Source organism: Dipteris shenzhenensis, chromosome 1 (assembly GCF_047967505.1).
Source record: "Dipteris shenzhenensis isolate YYH24624 ecotype China chromosome 1, Dip_SZ_1.0, whole genome shotgun sequence".
NCBI classification, from domain to species: domain Eukaryota; kingdom Viridiplantae; phylum Streptophyta; class Polypodiopsida; order Gleicheniales; family Dipteridaceae; genus Dipteris; species Dipteris shenzhenensis.
Window position 1 is genome coordinate 43,117,873 of NC_141596.1, and position 22,156 is coordinate 43,140,028.

At 39.2% G+C, this 22,156-nt stretch overlaps 1 protein-coding gene across 1 annotated transcript; it reads left to right on the top strand.

Annotated features, from left to right (window-relative positions):
- The first annotated feature begins 17,651 nt into the window (after positions 1-17,651).
- On the top strand, positions 17,652-19,486 carry LOC147905887 (GDSL esterase/lipase 7-like). Its single transcript, XM_087379632.1, has 5 exons — positions 17,652-18,062; positions 18,252-18,373; positions 18,451-18,690; positions 18,913-19,168; positions 19,263-19,486. The coding sequence occupies exons 1-5, from the start codon at positions 17,675-17,677 to the stop codon at positions 19,484-19,486; spliced, it is 1,230 nt and encodes a 409-aa protein (XP_087235758.1). The 5' UTR covers positions 17,652-17,674.
- The last annotated feature ends 2,670 nt before the right edge of the window (positions 19,487-22,156 follow it).

A 22,156-nucleotide genomic window follows, 5' to 3' on the forward strand; every position in this document is an offset into this window, starting at 1 on the left:
GGGCGGGAGGGATGGGTGGAGGGGAGGGAAGGGGGGGGGCGGGCGGAGGGAAGCCCCCCCTCCTGTTGCGCACGCAACAGGTGGGGGGGGGGCCGACCCCCCCCCACCTATTGCGTGCGCAACAGGTGGGGGGGGCGCCCTGGCCCCCCCTCCCCTTCCCCCACACCCCCCCCTTTCCCTCCGCCCCCCCTCCCGGCGCGCCCGCCCCCCCCCTCCGCCCTCGCCACGCCCCCCGCCCCCCCGCCCCCCCTCCCGGCACGCCCACCCCCCCTCCCCTCCCGCCCTCCCCACGCCCCCCCCGTGCGCCCGCCCCCTTCCGTCGATGACGGAAGGGGGCGGGCGCGCGGGGGGGGCGTGGGGAGGGCGGGAGGGGAGGGGGGGGTTGGGGGGGCGGAGGGGAGGGAAGGGGGAGGCGGAGGGGAGGGCGGGAGGGAGGGGCGGAGGGGAGGGAAGGGGGAGGGCGGGAAGGCGGCGGCACAGGGGAGGGCGGGAGGGAGGGAGGGGCGGAGGGGAGGGCGAAGGGAAGGGGGGGGGGCAAAGGGGTCAACGACAGGGGGCAGGAGCAGGGGGGGGGGCGGTGGGAGGGCGGGAGGGAGGGAGGGGGGGTGCGAAGGGCGGAGGGGAGGGAAGGGGGGCGGAGGGGGGGCAGGGGCAGGGACGACAGGGAGAGGGAGGTTGGAGGGAGGGGGGCAGAGGGAAGGGAGGAGCGACGACAAGCGGCAGGGGGAAGGGAAGGAAGGGGACGGAAGGAGGGAAGGAGGAGGGAGCAGGCAAGGGGAGGGGAAGGGGCCTTGGGGAGGGAGGAGAGGAGAAGGGGGAAGGGAAGGGAGGGGAGAAGCGGGAGGAGAGGGGAAGGGACGGGAAGGGGAGGGGAGAGAGGAAGTTGGAGAAGAGGGAGGGAGGGAGTACCTGAGTGGAGAGGTGGTGGAGCTCCAGGAGAGAGTTGTGAGAGAGAATAAAAGAGTTGTGAGACAGAATGAGGAGAAGTAGAGTTTTATAGGAAATGGATAGCTTTTAGGTCAAGTCAACTTTTTTTAGTTTTTAAGGTTTTTTTAGTTCTTTTAGGTTCACTATAAGTAGAATATTCTTCATTCTCTCTTTCATTCAAAGATCATTCGTTTACACTCCATGCTTCTCTCCTCTCATCAACCTGTTGCAGGATTCACAAAAATTTTCAAAATGTTGCAAGAGGTGAGTTCATTTCTAACCTATTGCATACACAAGAACTTCTAAGAATCAAGTTTTTATAAATTTGAATTTTTTTTCAAATCCGATCTTTTTCTCAAAAATTTGTGTGTACGCAACAACTTAAAAAACCATTTTAGCATTAAATCTTTTTTTCCATAAATTTTTCTCTTTAACTCAAACTCTCACAACCCCTCCCTACCTATTGCGTACGCAACAACTTCAAAACAAAATTTAACACTCAAACCCTATCTATTGCATACGCAACAACTTCAAAACAAAATTTAATCATAAATCTCTCAAAAAAACTCATCAACAAAAAAAAAAAATCTATTACAAATTTCTCTCTCAACCTCAAAGCCACTCAAACCTCCCTACCTATTGCGTATGCAACAACTCCAAAACAAAATTCAATCATAAATCTCTCCAAAAAACTCCTTTAAAAAAAAATAAAAAATCTATAATACATTTCTCTCTCAACCTCAAAAGCACTCAAACCTCCCTACCTATTGCGTACGCAACAACTTCAAAACAAAATTTTATCACAAATCCTCCAAAAAACTCTTCTCACTACACTTTATTACAAATATCTCTATCAACCTCAAAACCACTCAAATGTCCTACCTATTGCGTACGCAACAACTTCAAAACAAAATTCAATCATAAATCTTTTCAAAAAACTCTTCTCACTACACTTTATTAATATAAGAAATCCATTTATAATATTTTTACCCCATAATATAATAAATTTTTATTAACTAATGTTAAAATATAATTTTGCTAAAAATATATATTATTAATCTATAAATTAATATAAATATTATATAATTATTATATAAATAAATATATAAATACATTAATTTAAGAAAAAAATTGAAAGGAGATCTTCTAGCATATGTGCTTTATATAATACTTAGTCTTAAAACAATGAAGAATTAGTGAATATATTGCTCTTCTATACATTATTAACTTAAAAACTAATATAAATATAAATTAATTATTATATAAATTTAAATAAATATATAAATAATTAATATTATACATTAATAACATTTAAAATTATGTAGATTATATACTAATAACCTTTCAATTTTAAAAAGTAGTCAATAAAAGAATTAAATTAATTTTAAAATTTAGAAAATATTAAAATTTACACACTTACTTTTAGCATGTATGCTTTTATTCCATGTGTATAATACTTGTTAGTTAGTCAAAAAATGAAAAATTAGATAATGTATTTGTAAGGTAGGTATTTAAAACCATAGAATTTAGAAGATTACACTATCATTGCATCCATATCATTTTTTTACTTTAGTAACCATCAGATATCCATGATTCCATGTGTATAATACTTGTTAGTTAGTCGAAAGAATGCAAAATTAGATAATGTATTTGTAAGGTAGGTATTTAAAACCATAGAATCTAGAAGACTACAGTATCATTGCATCCATATCATTTTTTTTACTTTAGCAAGCACCAGATATCCATGGTATCCATGATATGGAATACATATTTCTTAGAATGTCCATGATATGGAATATATATTTCTTCGAATATTTCTTATCAAATACTTTTTCATTTCTTCTCATACACCATGCACTTCTTCCTAATCAGTGTGCATACATCACTTCTTCGAATCGGTGTGCTTTTAGCCTATGTACTTGTTCCTAATCAGTAGGATACTTTGAGTAGGTAGGCTTGTAACTACTTAAAGTAAAGCCTTTGCAAAGGATCGTACCTTTTGATACACCATGCAGCATGAATGTAAAAAAATATGAATCGGTGTGCTTTTAGCCTATGTGCTTGTCCCTAATCAGTAGGATACTTTGACTAGGTAGACTTATACTTATTTAAAGTAAAGCCTTTGCAATGTATCATACCTATAAACAAAACACTTTGGAAAGCATATAACATATAGTCTATATATATCTAAACTAAATACTTTAGAATGCATATTTTATATAGTCTACATATCTTAAATCTTACACCCTAAATCTTAAATCCTAAAGTTTCCTAAATCTTAGGTTATATAATCTAAGCTCTTAAACTTATATAATAGTTATAATCCCTAAACCTTAAATCCTAATCCCTATAACTTAAATTCTAAAACCTAATTTTCAATTCTAAACCCTAGATTCTACACTCTAAGCTCATGATCTTATATACTAAACCTTAAAACCTAAATCCTAAACCCTAAAATAATAATCATAAACCCTAAAAGCTAAACCCTAAACCCTATATTTTTAACCCTAAACCCTAAATCCTAAATCCTAAACCCTAAACCCTAAAAATATAATCATAAACACTAAACCCTAAACACTAAATCTTAAATCCTAAGCCCTAAATCCTTAACCCTAAACCCTAACCCTAAAATACAATCAAAATTTTATGATTTTTCTCGATTTGTGCAACATGTTAGATATACCCCCAACCTGTTGCTTGAGCAACAGGTTCGGGGGTATATCCGACCTGTTGCACAAATCGAGAGAGCAACAGGTTGCGGGTATATCCCCCAACCTGTTGCTTGAGCAACAGGTTGGGGGGTATATCCGACCTGTTGCACAAATCGAGAAAATTCTCGATTTGTGCAACAGGTCGGATATACCCCCCAACCTGTTGCTCAAGCAACAGGTTGGGGGATATACCCGCAACCTGTTGCTCAAGCAACAGGTTGGGGGGTATATCCAACATGTTGCACAAATCAAGAATTTTATTGATTTGTGCAAAATTCTTGATTTGTGCAACATGTTGGATATACCCCCCAACCTGTTGCTTGAGTAACAGGTTGCGGGTATATCCCCCAACCTGTTGCTCAAGCAACAGGTTGAGGAGTATATTATACCCCCAACCTGTTGCTCAAGCAATAGGTTGAGGAGTATATTCAACATGTTGCACAAATCGAGAATTTTCTTGATTTGTGCAATCAAGAACAGGTTGGGGGTATATCCCAATCTATTGCACAAATCAAGAAAATTCTCGATTTGTGCAACATGTTGAATATACTCCTCAACCTGTTGCTCAAGAACAGGTTGGGGGTATATAAAATCTGTTGCACAAATCAAGAAAATTCTCGATTTGTGCAACATGTCGGATATACCCCCCAACCTGTTGCTCAAGCAACAGGTTGTTGCGAGGTATATCCGACATGTTGCACAAATCGAGAAAATTCTCGATTTGTGCAACAGGTCGGATATACCCCCCAACCTGTTGCTCAAGCAACAGGTTGGGGGTATATCCAACCTGTTGCACAAATCAAGAAAATTCTCGATTTGTGCAACATGTTGGAGTTGATTTGTGCAACAGGTTGGATATACCGAGATATATCCAACAACTGGCCTCCAGGTTGGGGGGTATATGCAACCTGTTGCACAAATCGAGAATTTTCTTGATTTGTGTAACAAATTGGATATACCACCCAACCTGTTGCTTAAGCAACAGGTTGGGGGATATATCCAACAACAGGCCTCCAACCCGTTGCTTGGGGGATATATCCAATTGTTGAACCTGTTGCTTGGGGGATATATTCAACTACTGCTCAACCTTGCACAAATCAAGATTTTTTAGTTGTAGGTTGGATATATTTCCTAATTGTATATCAAATTGTTGCACAAACAAGAAAAATTCTTGATTTGTGCAATAAGTTGGATATATCCCCCAACCTCTTGCTTGATATATCCAACTGGTTGCTCAAGCAACAAGTTGGGGGATATATCCAACCTATTGCACAAATTAAAAAAATTCATTAAATTTTGGTTGTAGGGTTAGGGTTTAAGATTTAAGATTTAGGGTTTAGGATTTAAGATTTAGGGTTTAGGATTTAGAGTTTAGGGTTTAGGATTTATTGTTTAGGAGTTTAGGATTTAGGGTTTAAGAATTAAATGTTTAAAGTTTAGGATTTACGGTGGTTAAGATGTTTTGGTATTAATTATTTAAAGTTTAGGATGTAGGGTTTAGGTTAATGCCTTCTCTGCTAGTTTTGATATAGAAGTTATTAAGTAATAATAAGCTCAATGATTATTTATTAAATGTTCATTTTGAGTTGCTAATTTACTTTTATACATAAAACAGGTATTCACCCTAACAGAGGGTATGGATGTGGTGTTATATAAGAAGAATGAAGTGGTGGCTTTTGGACGAATTCATAGTCTTGATCCTATGAATGTGTGTCATTTTCAACGTTGTGGTGAGAGAAGATGTGTAGTGATAATCACCAACGTTGTAAATCCTGAAGTACATTTAAAATATCCACATGGAGACTTTGAAACATTGGGAGATATCTTACAATGTGATATATTTGATATGCAAGCACACAGAACACTCTGGGACCAAGACGAAATTGTTCCAAAGACATACTTTCAAGATATCAAGAAAACTTATATCCAGGGGGAAAAAGTACAGATGTTATCTCACTTCAGAGAAGTTTTAGCAATTGGCAACTTTAAGGGCTATGCTCAGAGTTTTCTCTGTATAGTGGAGATAATTAAGTTGACTAGTGCAGGTGTCATTCAAAATGCAATGGATAGTACTTCACAATTAGACGTCCATAATACTACGTCTCAACTACAAGTTCATAGTACTTGTAAATGGGGGTTAGCTTTCTTGAAATCAAGTTTGCCCAAGACAGTTTCCTTCAATGTCATGGAAGACACAACATAATATTATCAGAAGAAAAAGACTATAACACAAATGGGATCCAAATTGATAAGAAGCTATAGTAGTAATCAAGAGTATCATAGTGGCATGCTCACAGGTATCGAGGACATTATAGTAACAGATGTTGATGCAGAAAAGGTTTCTTGTGTTGCAAGTGACTCAAATATACTCACTGGTATAGAAGACTTGTCTTGTGTTGCAAGTGACTCGAACAGGCTCACAGGTATAGAAGACTTGTCATGTGTTGCAAGTGACTCGAACAGGCTCACTGGTATAGAAGATTTATCCTGTGTTGCAAGTGACTCAAACAGGCTCACTGGTATAGAAGACTTGTCTTGTGCTGCAAGTGACTCAAACATGCTTATTGATATAAAAGACAGAAGATGTGTTGAAAATAATAAGATGGGACCACAAAGAAAAAAACATGCAAAGATCAATGGGATAAGTGATGCAATAACAGGAATTGATGATATTAGTGACAATGATCATGATGTTACCACTCGAATACAAGGCAAAAGGGGCAGAGAATCTGAGAATATTGTTGCTAGCATGCCAGAGAATATAGATGGGAGAATCTTGAGTTACGAAGGAGAAACAGTTCAACCACAAAATTCAAGAGGCATTGGCAACAAATTGACATCAATGAACATGTCGACCAGATTGCCATTTCCAAGATATTATAAGGTATCAAATAATTCTCAAGCCTACACAGCATTTGATTATAAAGATGAAGATTCAAGGGAAATGGATTCGAGGTTTGATGGTCTTACAACTAGAAAACGCAAGACACTATTTACAAAAAGAAAGTATGTGAGTGTGAAGAGGCGAAGAATCATGGCATCAATTCCAGAACCAAAGAGACATGTGATGCTATCCGAGGAGAATATGGAAAGGATGCTTATGCGAGTTTGTTGCAAGAGACTTTGCATTAGAAAAGTTGGGAAAGATGATTGTGCAGCCATACGCCTTGGTATTTGGAGTAAGACAGCGCCTAATAGACATAACTATCTTCTTCAAGAGTTTTCATGCTTTCTTCATCAAGGCACTAATCAAGATTTGAGCACAGGACACTGTAAACCTAGATTGAAACCCATGGTTAATGGGAGACCCATTTGCAATCGAGGATATCAATGGTTAACTGGACTATCACATGGCACATATTGGACCATCTGGGCAGAGGTGAAAGAAAAAGTTATTCATACAATTCATGGAAATACCTACAAGCTTAAATGCCATGGAAGCACTATAAATGCAACCGCAACATTAAAGCAAGTTCTCAAAGACCATGCATTACCACAGCCTCATCTTCAACAAACAATGCTAGATGGACGTGTCGAATGCCAACAACATCTTCCTTTGGGAATGACAAAGAAGGTCGTCCTAGAGACTGTCAATAAAACTTTACAAGACAGAGACGAGAGCATGATTTCACGATCAACCTTGTACAAAATTTGGCGTAGAGATTTTTGCCATGTCAAGACACCATCAAAGCAAAGGATGTCAAAATGTAAGACATGTGATGAATTAAAAAATGCCATTGAACATAGTAAATGTGAGCAGCAGCGAGGAAGATATATTAAATGGCGATCAATCCATTTACGTCATGTGTAGGATGCTCGAAAGTTGTATGCTTCTTGGAGAGAGGAAGCTATTTCACATGTCGATAAGTCCATGTGCATCACGATTGATGGCATGGACCAGAATACAACCACTTTGCCACGATATAGACATATCCCACCGGCATTGGAGGGCAAACGTGGACTAAAAACACACTTGTGTGGAGTATTAGTACATGGATACCGAATCTTTTGTGATGTATGGATTGATAGTTTGCATGAACATGATAGTAACTAGGTTGTTACATCAATCATGAAAGCAATAAGAAAGGTCAGAGATGCTCGCGGATGTTTGCCTAACACATTGCGAATACAAGCTGATAATTGTTGGAGAGAGAACAAGAATAAATATATATTTGCTTTATGCTCTATGTTGGTTGGTTTGAAAATATTTGAAGAAGTGGAAGTTGGCTTTCTTCTTGTCGGCCATACACATGAAGACATAGATCAAATCTTCAGTGTTATCTCTGGTGAGTTGAAGGCAATGGATGTTTTGACAATGGAGGATATGCTATTTCGAATTGGGAAAAAAATTGGAGGTTCTCATAAGGAAGAATCAGAAGTGGCTATCTTAGAGAGGATGGTAGATTGGAGAGCATTTATAGAGCCACATTTACAAACAGGAGATGATGCCCTAATAGGACACACAAATCCACACTACTTTCGGTTTCACATGCATAACAATATTCCAGTGATGCAATGGAAGCACTACTCAATAGATGGAGATCATTTATGGAGTGAGTCATATGCTTTATTACAACGAATAATTCCATTGGAGGAAACTAGATTTGTTCTTGCAAAAAACAAATCACTTGACATAGATGAAATGAAAGGCTTGAAAGCCTTCATTAAACATCTTCAAAGTATGATGCAGAAATATCCTGAGCAATCAACTAAGAATTTGGAGACAATTAAATCAACTAAAGCACTTATCCAATCTTTAGAAAGACAAGAAAACTTAATGAGCATTGAATACTCTGAATCCTTTTGGCTGGAACAAGCTAGGTCACCAAGTTTTCCTTTGGATATAAATATGTTAGTAGATATGGAGGAAGCAGAGGAATGCCTTTTACCTCGAAAATATTGTGGCAGGAAGGGAGACAAACCCTTACCATAGTTTATACCATGTAATGAGATTGAAGAGGGTCTATTTGTTGCAGTTTGGGCATCTGAGTTGGATGACCAAGGTGGCCCAATTTGGGTTGCAAAGGTTACTAAGATAGAAAGGGATGACAAGGGAACTCCTATAACATTTACAGCTTTATGGTATGAACCAAAGCCATTAAAAAATCTCCCGAGAAGATATACAATAAAACAACTCTATGAGGGATGCTTGCAAAAGAAACGTGAATGGGCTCCAAATAATGAGGGATTAACAGAGGTGGAAGTCAGTAGCATTATTCATTGCTGGAAATCGAGGACACGAAGTTTTAAAAAGAAGCATGGATACAATGTTGAAAAATGTATCACAATCCCTGATCCAAGTCGTGTCCATATTAAACATCATTTGGCAAGACTTGACCCATCAAGCTCAAATACATTACATGAGTCTGATGACTCTGAACGAGATTCAGATGCATAAGATAATGTTTTGTATGCTTTTTTCCATACAAATGGTGTATCTATACACCACCAATAACGAGATTCAGATGCATAAGATAATGTTTTGTATGCTTTTTTCCATACAAATGGTGTATCTATACACCACCAATAAGATAATTTATTGTATGGTTTGTTTTTTAAAAAAGGGTGTATCTATACACCACTTATGTATTGACTTCAACAAACTCTTTAAAAAAAAAAAAAAGGTGTATCTATACACCACTTATATGTTGAATTCAACAAACTCTTTTCATATGGTGTCATATTTTCACTTCATAGTGTTAAAATTGAACTTGAGTTAGGAGACTACTATTATTATTATTATAGTTATTGGATGGAGGCACCATGCATGAGTTTGGGAATTATAGCTTCAGCGAGCCATTTTTTTTAAAATTAGAGGTTACCACTTGACTTTTTACTAGCTTAATAAGGCCATATTTGTATATAAGTGACCCATTAAGTGCTCAAAAAACCCAAATTTTTAGCTCACTAAGTGAAGTTGAGTGGAAAGGATATGCTCCAAAAAAAAGTCCAAACCAAGAGAGAAAGTCCAAAAATTTTGAATAGTGTGTTAAAATGGTATTCTTTATTGACATAGAGTAGTATCACAAAGATCGTCAAAGCTTGAATGCATAAGCTACTCTAGTCTACGCTTCTTCCTGCTTGGCTCAGATCCCTTTTTTGCTTGCTGACGCAGAGATGGCTGCACAATTTCATTCTCTATATCTTGAGGATTTGTAATGCTAGCTAGCCCTGCAATAGCTATAATACTTTGGAGAGGATAGGATCATGTGTCCGAGAACAAAACTAAAGCTACACTACATCTAATCAGAACAACATGATTTGTAGTAGCATGAATGGGCCTCATCTTCACCATCCGACTGAGGACCCTGAACTTCATGATGTTCATCTTTCCATCCGGTGATAATTGTCAATGGAACACCAAAATGTGTTGAGCCACTCTGTTGATGTAGTGGCCGATCAAAGCCATCCCCCCACCAGAAGACCCTCTGGTTCCACCCTTGCGTCTGGTATATTCATCAACCCATAAGATATCTTGCAACCAACATATTACATCAAAACCCAAAGATTATATAAATTAATAAAATATCATTTTTCATTAATAAGAATAAGGGTTTTTCACATATGAAAAATAATATCTTTAAAAAATCATATTTGGGAGGCCACTGAGACCCTAGCAACCATGTGCATCAATTTTATGCCAAAAAGCCCCCTGTAAGCCCAAAATCCGACATCGTGCGACTAGAGCCTAGTTTCTGCAATGCGACCAGAGCCCAGTTTGTGTAGAAACTGGGCTCCTAGACCCTAGCAACCATGTGCATCAATTTTATGCCAAAGAAACCCCTACAAGCCCAAAATTCGACATCGTGCAACCAAAGTCTAGTTTCTGCAGTGCGACCAGAGCCCAGTTTGTGTAGAAATTGGGCTCTAGGCACAAACTGGGCTCTGGTCGCACTATAGAAACTGGGCTCTGGTCGCATGATGTCGAATTTTGGGCTTGCAGGGGTTTTTTTGGCATAAAATTGATGCACATGGTTGCTAGGGTCTCAGTGGCCTCCCAAATATGATTTTTTAAAGATATTATTTTTCATATGTGAAAAAACCATAACCCTAATTGTTTACACAAATGGAGTGGGAGGGGCATGTGTCAGGGGCAAGTGGCATTGGCAGGATGTCCTAGGTTTAAAATCATAACATTTTGTTGGGTTTTGTACTCTAAACCCTAAACCCTAATTTTTATTCCCTAAAACTAATAAAATTCCATGTGGCCTGAATAAAAACCACAAACTTGTTATTTTCCCTATGTTTCAAAACCATAACCCTAATTTTTTCCACAAATGGAGTGGCAGGGGCAAGTGACAATGGCGGGATGCGCTGGGTTTAAAATCATAACATTTGGTTGGGTTTTGTACCCTAAATCCTTAACCTTATTTTTTATTCCCTAAATAAAATTTGGGAGGCCACTGAAACCTAGCATGGCATGTGCATCATTTTCAAGCAAAAAAATGCCCTGAAAACCCTAAATCCAACATCATGCAACCAGAGCCCACAGTTTCTGCAGCACATGGTTGCTTGGGTCTTAGTGGCCTCCCATTTTTTTTTACATATTTTTTTCCTAAATTACAAAACCATAACCCTAATTGTTTCCAAAAATCGAATGGCAGGGGCAAGTGGTAGTGGCAGGATGTCTTGGGTTTAAAATCATAAATTTTGGTTGGGTTTTGTACTCTAAGCCCTAAACCCTATTTTATATTCCGTACCAGTTGAAGAAAAAGCAATGATTTTTGTTGCTAAAATGGAACCTAGAATTATACTGATGATTTTGAATCACATGATGAAGTTGGCAAAGCTACATACCTTTTCTGCCTCATCACAGAGTGTGTTAGCTCTACAGTGTCCAACTGGACTCCCTTTTGTGGTTGGTCTTGAACTTCATGCTGGCTTGAGGTGCCAGCTTCTTCATCTCTCTCCCCAAACTCTGCAAATTCATGAACTGCTCATTGGACATGTCGTACTCTGGTGTAGCACCCTCGATTGCCTTCTGTGTTAGTTGGATTGCCTCTAGATCAGTGAGGCTTGAGTCATCAAAACGTGCAATCTCATCGATTGCTGGATTGACTGGAGCATCAAAGTTAATGACATCATCAAAAGTGTCATTCGAGAGCCGACATAGCACCTCATCCTCTCAGAGACCGGTTTCTTCCATCACTTCCAATAGGGTACGGTATTCCTCACCCTCAATCCTCATTGGATCAACCGAAGCAAGGTGTGGCTTGGTTGCTGCCTCATCTAGATTATAGGTAGAGGATGGATATGCACGAGTCGGATATAAAGATAAGATGACCTTGCTTTCAACTTGCTCCTTAGCTATGCTAATAGTATGCTCCTCAGGCTCCAGGTCTAGGTTTAGGTCATCTCCTCCACCACTTGTTGATGGACCTGCTCCACCACTTGTGGATGCAAGACCCTCGAGCTGCTCGCCAACATCCTCATCAAACTTGCTAGTCGCAAGGAGAATGGTAAGGGCTGCATCTCTCTCGATCAAATGAATTGGGGAAGATGAATAACTCAGATATCATTTCATCTGATCTGTTTTGGAGAATGGACAATTGAAGTAGGAAAAGATACACACCAGCCAGACTCTTGTGGATATGTTGACTACAGTGGTAACCAAGGAGAATTTTAGCTCTTGCTCAATTTCAATTGGTCTTTAAGAATGAGAAACAATATGAGAGATAGCAAGATCCAAAGAATTTCATTGAGTGTAGTAATAGAGGAGTTACTATGATCAATCTCCAAGTGGGAAATTGTTGTATGTGGGAATTGATCCTTATTTGTGAGGTTATTTTTAGTTTTGCTTTGGACCCACTCATGTTTATAATTACTCTATGAATTGAGGGTGTAGGGAGGGCAACACCCCTCCTATTACTATCATCAGCGGTTCCAACGAGACTGGTGGATGAGTTTTGTGGTCAAATTTGTGAAATGAGGTTGTGGATCATATAGCATGAGAGAAATGGGTACACTAATTGTCTCTTGTATCTTCTCGTGCAGGCTGGATAAGAAAATCACAAGTAAACATGTTCCCAAAAGATGCTCCATATCTATTACCCCTTGAATGCACGTGATACATAGGGTTTCTTACTAGTGCACTCCCCGAGAAAGTTTTCTCTATGTTCTTGAACATATGCATGGGATCTATAAGATGAGCAATCTTTAAAGGTATCTAATATGATAAGGTATAGAAAATGGACAGTACGTTCAATTTCATCCCTTTTTGCCTTTCTTGTGTATTTTCTTCTCTCTTTTTTTCAAATTTGGTCCACTTCTCACAACAATATGTAGGATCTCTCCTAGGTGGTATGATTGAAAGTGCCTCGCTCCACATTGGGGATGTCTCGTGTTGTGCTTAAAAAATTTTTCCATATAAATTGCAATAATTGGGACATGCATCATGGTTTCTATATTCCATTCCTAATTAATCCATTAGTGAACTTGCCTCCACTGAGCCTGCACCCTTGACATGGTTAGAGTATTGTTTTGTGGCAATATATTTGTATGTACTAACCTACATGATAGAGAAAAACAAAGAAGTGAAGGATATAAAACATAAAATATAAAGTAGCCTACAAGATAGAGCAAAACATAAAATCATATTCCCTTATTTCTTAAGAAAAATATATGGAGAATGTTAATACAAAGATGTTGCAACATCCAAATTTTTCTTGTAGATTCATGATTAGAAAGCTTGCTGAAAGCCTTGATACAAATGTTCTTTTCTAAAGAATCGGAGTTGTAGCTTCGTTCTTCAACTTTGCATTGTCATCCACATCAATCGTTTATTGGCATCGACATCATCAATAAACAAATCATCAAACATATCATTCGGTCCATTATCATACATTTGCTCTTCTTTATTATCCTATGTTGGTTTAGGATTTGTTGCATTCAACCTTAGCAATTGGTATAGTGAAGGCACCTTCTCTTTAATTAACTTGACATACTCTCATGATGATTGAGAAAGATGGGTTCCATGGTGAGGACCCAAAATGATATTTGCATCATCATACATCTCACAAGGAAGTTCACATTGTAGCCAATGCACCATATGCCCTACAGTTGTAACTTCTTACAAGCAGTGCCAACCTAGAAGGAAGTGGATAGTCACCAGAGGTCTCAGTCAGTGCACCAATACTCATAGCTGACGACGATGGAAAGTCATCTCTTGTCCTGATATCTCATTGCAAGTGTGCCATCACATGTCTACAATGAGTGACACATCCACTAAATCTGCTATACATCTCATCATCATCATGTGATAAATGTTGTCTCTTCAAGTGTGATCTAAGTTGGTCTCATCTCTATTTCCTAAAATATCATTCATATATATACATTCTTAAGCTAGAAAATTATGGGGCAAAGAAAATTTTAACTTAAAAAAGTATGTATTAATTATATATATACCATGGATATTGGTGCAACACAGCTACCTCTTGGTGCACCTGGCCATCTGCCTCTAAACATCTCATGATTGCCACATATCTATAATTTATAATGGAGGAGGCCTTTGCAATCTACACAGCAACACGTGCTCTTCTCCTCAAATTTGCGCTAAGTATCTCACGGTGGAGAATCCTCCTCTATTGAAGATGATGACCTAACTACTGGGGGATATGTGTGCTAGAGAGCCCATGTATAGGTGGTGGTGGTGGTGATGGTGTACCTGATGACTCATTTTTGAATCCATATCCTATATGGAAAACAAACATGCCATAAGATTTTTTCAAACCATTAGTACCTTATATTTTTCAACCATTACAAAACCTATGAGAAATACTTTAATGAATATAATATTCAAATGAGAATCTATTTGAGTATGCTAGTTTTATGAATTGTATTTTGCAAGCAAAAAAAAACACTTTGATATGTATATAATGCAAATGAGAATTTATTTGAGAATAATAGTTTTAGTACCAACCATTACACAAGCTAGGAAAAACATTTTAATGAATATGAAGTACAACTGCAACTTTCTTGAGATCCTAGGTTTGCATTAAACCATTTTGAAACACAAGAAAAATCTAGTTTATTGACAACATAGTACCTGCATTTTTACTCAACCATCCTCGGAGGGGGTAAAATAAAGCCCAAATATCATCTAACGGGGGGGTCTCCATGGGGGGCCAGTTTTGAGTACTAAACTATTTACATGCCACACATCAAGTAATATATTCATGTATTTTGTCAACACTCTTGTCTAACATCTACCAAGGCTTTTAGCATTTTCCTGGCTATTTTCATTCATGTGAATGTCTTATCTATAAAACACTCTTCTCTTGCATTAATGCTACTAACAATTTTCAAGTTTCTATGATCGAATGCAGATGAAAAGCACGTGTGGAAAACCCATGAGACGTTTGAGTATAGAAAAGGCCTCATGGAGTTTTTTTAATAAATAAATAACAAAAAAAAAAGGTAGTTGCTAATCCATCGATATTATAAATCATATATCACATATGCATCTTGAAGTTCATTATATTAACACACAGGTCCAATGCCATTCTTTTAAACACTTGATTTACCTTTATATCACACAAAAATGCAAACGTGGACACATCAGAAGAACGCATCAAGAAAGAATGGAAAAGGGGATAGTGCAACACTTGGGCAAAGGAGGAAAGTGAACCTTCCTTAATCTGTGAGTATAGTCTATTTTAAAAAATATGTTTAACTCAATAGTTTTCATATTTGTTCAAGAAAATAATAATCTTCAATTTAATGCAAGAAAAGGATTATGGGTGGGATTCTACAAAGGAGGAGATGGGAGAGGTCACCAGGTACTTGGATACCTTGCTCTTTGTAAGAGGCTACTTGTTGCAATGGGTGTGATGCCTTTACTAGTGGTACGTGAGTGGTATGTTAAGTCTATCTATATTCCTTACACATTATGTTTCCTTTGAAAACTCATAGGCTTTCTGCATGTGTGTTTTTTTTTAAATGTTTATTTGTGTAGGATCTCATGAAGCTTATAGGCTCATAAAAAATAAATTGATATAATATGTGATATATTAGATGCAAGAGATAGAGGGAGAGGAATTTGAAGAGGAGGAACAAAGAGCTACACAAGAGAGGCAAGAAGATGATGAAAGAGGTGACAAGGACGAAGGTGACGATGGACATGATGGATCAGATAGTGATCATAGTGGAGATGGTCATGGTACAGGTGTAGGATGGGAGTAGGGCTGGAATATGGGAGATGAGGGATTAGAGGGCTGGAATCACTAGTAGATGAGAGAGCGGGATCAAGATCCCATTTTGAGTACTAGCTAGAGACACATGACTATAGGCATAATTGATATTGTATGTACTTTTTTATATTTGGATCATTAATATGTTTACTTACTTTCATTATATATTTACGTCTAAACCTAGCATTCAAATTTATGGTATTTGAATAAAATCAAATATAAGTTATGAAATAAAATAGTCTAGTTGAGTCATATTAAGTGGAGCAATTATTACCATATTTTCCATGGTTCATAATTTATAGTTCATAAGCATTTAATTCCATCTAACAATGTGGGGAAAAAAATAAAACCATCGGGAACATGTACTCACTCCTTTCATAAAATAGAGTGAGTACAAGTAGTATGCGTTTATAAAATAGTATGCAAATCATTTACGATTTTACAATTAAAGAAAAATAGAGCTAAGATATGTGAAACTTACTGTGCTTGGAATGACACGCTTGAAAAATAGACTCTAATAGCTAACAGCAGAGAAAAGGCCCAGAAAAGGATTAGAGATAGAAAATGGAGATATACTAAGATAAAGTAGAAAATGGAGACAAATTAATAGAAAATATAGATTTGGAACTGTGATACTAGAGCTAGGGACTTGCAAATGGCACGACGGGCTAAAGCAGCTTGTTTATGTCTACAAGGGCCATCCCTAACAACTTTTTTTTTATAGGCATGTTTGAGTCATTAAAAGACTCAATTTGAGTCATTTTAAGACCCTAGCTTTTGAAAAAATAGACTCATTAAGTGACTCAAATGCTACAATCATTTAATGATATTCACTCAAATTTTTTTTAGGGATAGGGTCTTAAAACGACTCAAATTGAGTTGTTACTGATATTCCAGTATGACTCTGGTAACGACTCTATATATTTTTTTTAAATATACGTATTTGTGTCACTTGCGTAATCGTTATGGGTGGATTCTACAGTAGTGCAATTGTGAAAAATCTGACAAATTTTAGGCAATTTAGTTATATTTTAGCTTTAAAATCTGCAAATTCTCAAGAAAAACTTGAAACTATTTGGTGAGAAAAATGGTTTTATGGTGAGGTGGGGAGAAAAGAGTTTATTAGCATTGCCTCTTTAGAGGGAGTGCTATATTGTGGAGGATTGAAACTCTTTTGTGAGTTTAGACATGTAATTTTGAAATAATTCACAAAGTTTTGTGTTTCAAATTGCCATTTATGGAGATCATCCTACAAAAGATTCCTTTTAATAGCCCAATGCTCTTTTGAAAATCATGTGCTTTCTCTTTTGCATCCAAAAGTGCAGGCGGGTGCTCTCCAAACAAACATATTAATATTAGGATGCGTTTACACCACCGTGTCCACTCGAGGTTGGCTCAATAGGAGGGACGGGCTTGAACACTGAAACAAAGTTAGGAGCTTGGATGCGCACCCAGGTCTGACCCTCGAGAAACGGAGGTGCAATGAATGATATTGACAAAGTCGAGGTTTTACAATTTCAAACATGGGTGCAGGAACCCAGCGTTATTCTGCATGAGATGTTGGTGAAGTCCAAACATAATATTATTATGATGAACGTTGAGGGTGGCGCGCCACTTCATGTGGAGGCGTTCTTTGTATTCATGCACACCTCACGCCTCCCCTTCAGATTCACAAGTCTTTCCTCTCAACGATAATCAGCAATTTATTTCTCCAGCGCGTATGCTGCTTTCATGAGCTCTGGGTTTCTTCTGTTCCTGCAGCTTTGCCCTCCATGCTGCAATACGGCTGCTCGAAAAGCTCAGATCTAAATTATATTCTCTTTGTTCTTGATTAACCAGATCAGGTGCATGGCAAGGAAACAGTGCAAGATGTCCGCAGCGCAGGAGAGAAGAGCATGGATGCCGCGGCTGATGACGGTGACCGTGATCGTCTTGAGCCTTCTGCTCGGCTTTCAGAGCTGCACATGTTTGAAAACGGACAACACTCCTGCTGCCATCGCTACTCCGAATGCTACAACGCCTAATGCCACTCATGTCTCGACCAACCATAGCGATGGCGAATCTTATCCAAATGTGCCTGCCATCTTCGTCTTCGGTGACTCCACAGTCGACAGTGGCAACAACAACGAACTCTTGACCATCGCTCGCGCAGATTTCTACCCTTTCGGCAGAGATTTTGACACCCATCAGGCCACCGGAAGGTTCAGCAACGGCAGGCTCAGCATCGACTACCTAGGTGTGTCGAATCAATCCTTTGCGGATACCACTTATCGTCCATCTCCTTGCAATTCTGCTGTGATATAAAATAGATTTTCGATTTCTTGCAGCCGGGGAGATCTTGCCATGACTTTCCTTGCATTCTGCGCTGTGATAGATGCACTATCGGCGACAATGTAACCATTTTTTCTCCCGCTGCTGTGCCCAGCTTCGTTCCTACAGCTGCCGCTGGCACCTCCCTTCCTCGCCGACACCACCGCTGTCTTTAACCGAGGAGTCAATTTCGCGTCTGCTGGATGTGGAATCCTTAACACTACGGGCAATGTTTTCGTAAGTCAAACAGTTTTGCTCGCAAGTGTTAGCACGCAGTGGCTTCGTCGTCTAACTCGTGTATACGTGATGTCCAGGGAGAGCATATCTCAATGGATCAACAACTTGCTTACTTCACGCATGTAAAACGTCACCTTGTTTCTACGTTTGGGTCCTCAAAGACTAACGATCTCATTGCACGCTCTATATACTATATCTCAGTAGGAACCAACGATTACTTGAAGAACTACCTATTGGCAGACTCTTACTATGCAACTCGATATTCCGAGGCAGCCTTCCAAGATCTACTGCTGAGCTCGTTCTCTGCTGTGGTCCAGGTGCGCTCTCTCTCTCTCTCTCCCGCCGCCGCCCCCCCCCTCACCCCCCCCGCCGCCAAAATGCTTACGTTGATCATATTAGAAGTTTGGGATGGCCTTCTTCTGAGCCATCAGCTTCTGAAGATACCTTTGGCACCAGGTATATAGAGCACATACACTACTACTTCGGTTTCTCAAACTGGATCGTAACATGATGATCCGCAACGTCTATCTCATGTGCAGAAACTCTACAACTTGGGTGCGCGCAAAATCGTGGTGGCGTCACTTTCACCAATGGGCTGCATCCCTTCCCAGTTGGAAAAGTTTCGAAGCATGAACGGCACTCCAATAACGTCACTTAACATGATGGCACAAGATTACAACAGGGCACTTCTCGTGATGTTGCTTAGGCTGCAAATGTCACTTCCAGGAGCACTTTTCGTGTATAACAATGTTTACGATCTGCTAAATGAGATAACGTACGATCCAGCAGCTTATGGTATGCACTCTCGTTGGATGGGTGATTACGCTATGGAGTACCCCAAAAGGCAAAGCTTATGAAGGAAATAGTAAATTTGATCTTTATGGCGCAGGTTTTAAGTTTGGAGACAGTGCGTGTTGCGGGATGGGGAGCTATGGAGGAGCTTTCCCTTGCCTTCCTGACCTTACAGTATGCAACAATGCTTCTGAATACGTTTTTTGGGACGAATTCCACCCCACGTCCGCTACATACTATTTGCTTGCGCGAACCTTCTGGGAGGGTGGCCTTGAATACAGCTTTCCCATGAATATCAGCCGGTTGGCTTCCATCCAATGACAACCAAATTCAGGGAGAAATTTTTTCCTTTGAATCTAGAGTCGACATGGCCTTTGGAATATGCATATGTGGAATGTAAAATTTCATATTTTGATATATAGCTATTTTTAATTTGTCATATAAGCCTTGGCACTTGTTAATATTATCAAATTTGCATTAGCCATCAAAGGAAGGACCCATTTCCTTCCATCCTTGAAAACTCGTTCAATCAAAAGCTAGCAACTTTTCATTCAAGTAACAACCAAATTTTTATTTGCAGAACATATATTTTCCTATGAGTTATCATCCCTTCTAAGACAACATGGCCTTTTTGTAACATGACCATAAAAGGCTCTCTTGGACTCTCCACCCAGCCACGATTCCAGAGTCCTCCCTACAGCCTACCTGCATGAACTCTTACCCCTAAATTCCTTTTCTTTTCGTGGAGCCTCCCTCTATAATCTCCCCTGAACCCAATGCTTGCCACTTGGAGCCCAATTGAGTGCCACATGTCCATAATGGACCTTAGAACCTTACTGTCCTTTAAGCCTTAATATTGCACTCCCTATTGATGCAAGCACTGTCGAGCATTTTGGTTTCCCGCTTCACTGTAACCACACCAGACAATGCCGGGATTATGGCTGATGTAACATTCCCTTCCCCTTAAGACTAGTTTACGTCCTCAAAAACAAAATTGGGAAACCTCCTCTGGAGACTGCTTACCCTTTCCCATGTTGAACTCTCTTCAGATCTAACTTTCCACTTAACCAGACATTCTTGCCATATAGTATGTCGCGTTCTTTTTTCTTGTCTATCTAAAATTCTTTCTGGTTCATGTGGTAAAGATGCGGGTTCAATGAGTTCAACTAGGACTTCATTTCCAATGAGATTATCATCATCTCCTAATTTTCTTTTTAGCCTACTAACATGAAAACCTGGATGTACTCTACATCCCTCAGGTAAGGCTAATTTGTAAGAAAGCTCTCCAATCCTCTTAAGTATTGTGAATGGTCCACAATACCTAGGAGACAACTTCGGACATTTACCTGTCTTTAGAGATTCTGAAGATTCAGGTACCTTAAGGTAGACTTTCTCATTTACTTCAAACTCCAACTTTCAACAGTGGGGGTTTGCATAACTTCATGCTCTATCTTGAGCTCTTCTTATGCTATCTTTAGCTAACTTAAGCATTTGATTCATTCTTTAAGAAAGTCTTTGGCCGCTTGAACCTTCTCTTTTTCAAGTCCCACTGTCATTGGGGCTCTTGGTTGAAATCCATACATCATCATGAATGGACTAAAACCTGTAGCTGAATGTTTGGCACTGTTATATGCAAATTCTAATATGGGCAAATACTGTTCCGAATTAGTTTGCCGTTTACTTACATATGCTCAAAGCATATCCTCAATGATCTGATTGACCCTTTCAGTTTGACCATCACTCTATGGATGGTCCACGGTGCTCATATTCAATGAAGTTTCTAACCTCTTGAACATAGCCCTCCAAAAATGGCCATTAAATTTTCTATCCCGGTCACTAACAATACCAGCTGGTAGCCCATATAGTCTATAGATATGCTCCACAGATAGCCTAGCTAATTAACGAGTTTTAACATCTTCATTGACAGGAATAAAATAAGCCATCTTGGTCAACCGATCCACAATTACCCACATAGAGTTGTGCCCCCCCTCTGTGTCCTAGGTAACCCCACAATGAAATCCATGGAAATGCTTTTCCATTTGCCAGATGGAATTTCCAATGGGTGTAGGGGACCTCCTACCTTAAGGCATTTAGTCTTATTAACCTGGCATTTTTGGCACTTCAATACATAGTCTTGGATGTCCTTACATATTCCAAGCCAAAGGAATTGTCTTTTCAGAAGCACATATGTCTTTCAAATTCCCGGGTGTCCAGTACTCGGACTATTTTAACATTCAAAAAGGATTTGGTGCCTAATGTCATTATCATCTGGGACACATACTCTACCCTCGTAGAGCAGGTAGCTATCTTCAATAGTATATTTTTTCCACTTGAGTCCTTTATCTCACCAACTTGTGGTGTGTCGCCATTTCCATGCAACTCCTCAGTGAAAGCCTCTTGATTACTTGGATCTCTATTTTTAATTGCTTTCCATATTTCACACACAACAACACAAAGCAACTATAGATGCACTTGATAGACGCGCAAAATAGCGAGCACGTCTATAGGCATTGCTTGAATAGAGAAATTACGGGTGCGTCTAATAGCACGTCTAACAGGTCGTCTATTTGTGTGTGTATTGACACTTCTATTAGCGCATCTACACTAAGAAGATACAGGCCCGTCTAATACTACGTCTGTTAGAGCATCTATTTGCGTGTGTATTAGCGTGTCTATTAGCGCATCTACACTGAGAATTAGACGCGTATTTAGACGCAAAATAGAGAATATAGAAAGTGAGATTTTGGTGTACATCACTGCTTTCCAAACATTGCCCATGATTACCAAAGCACATAATTTTAACAAAAACATCAATGCTTTTTTGCAAGCCCACATATACAAGAATTAAGTGAGGTGAGGACAATGAGACAATTGTAAAATAGTTTTGCCAATATCAATGATGGGATACTGTTCAATCTCATCCTCAATGAGATCAACCCTTACCAAACTATCTACTTCAAAATCCAAACAAATGTTTAGATCTACAAATAC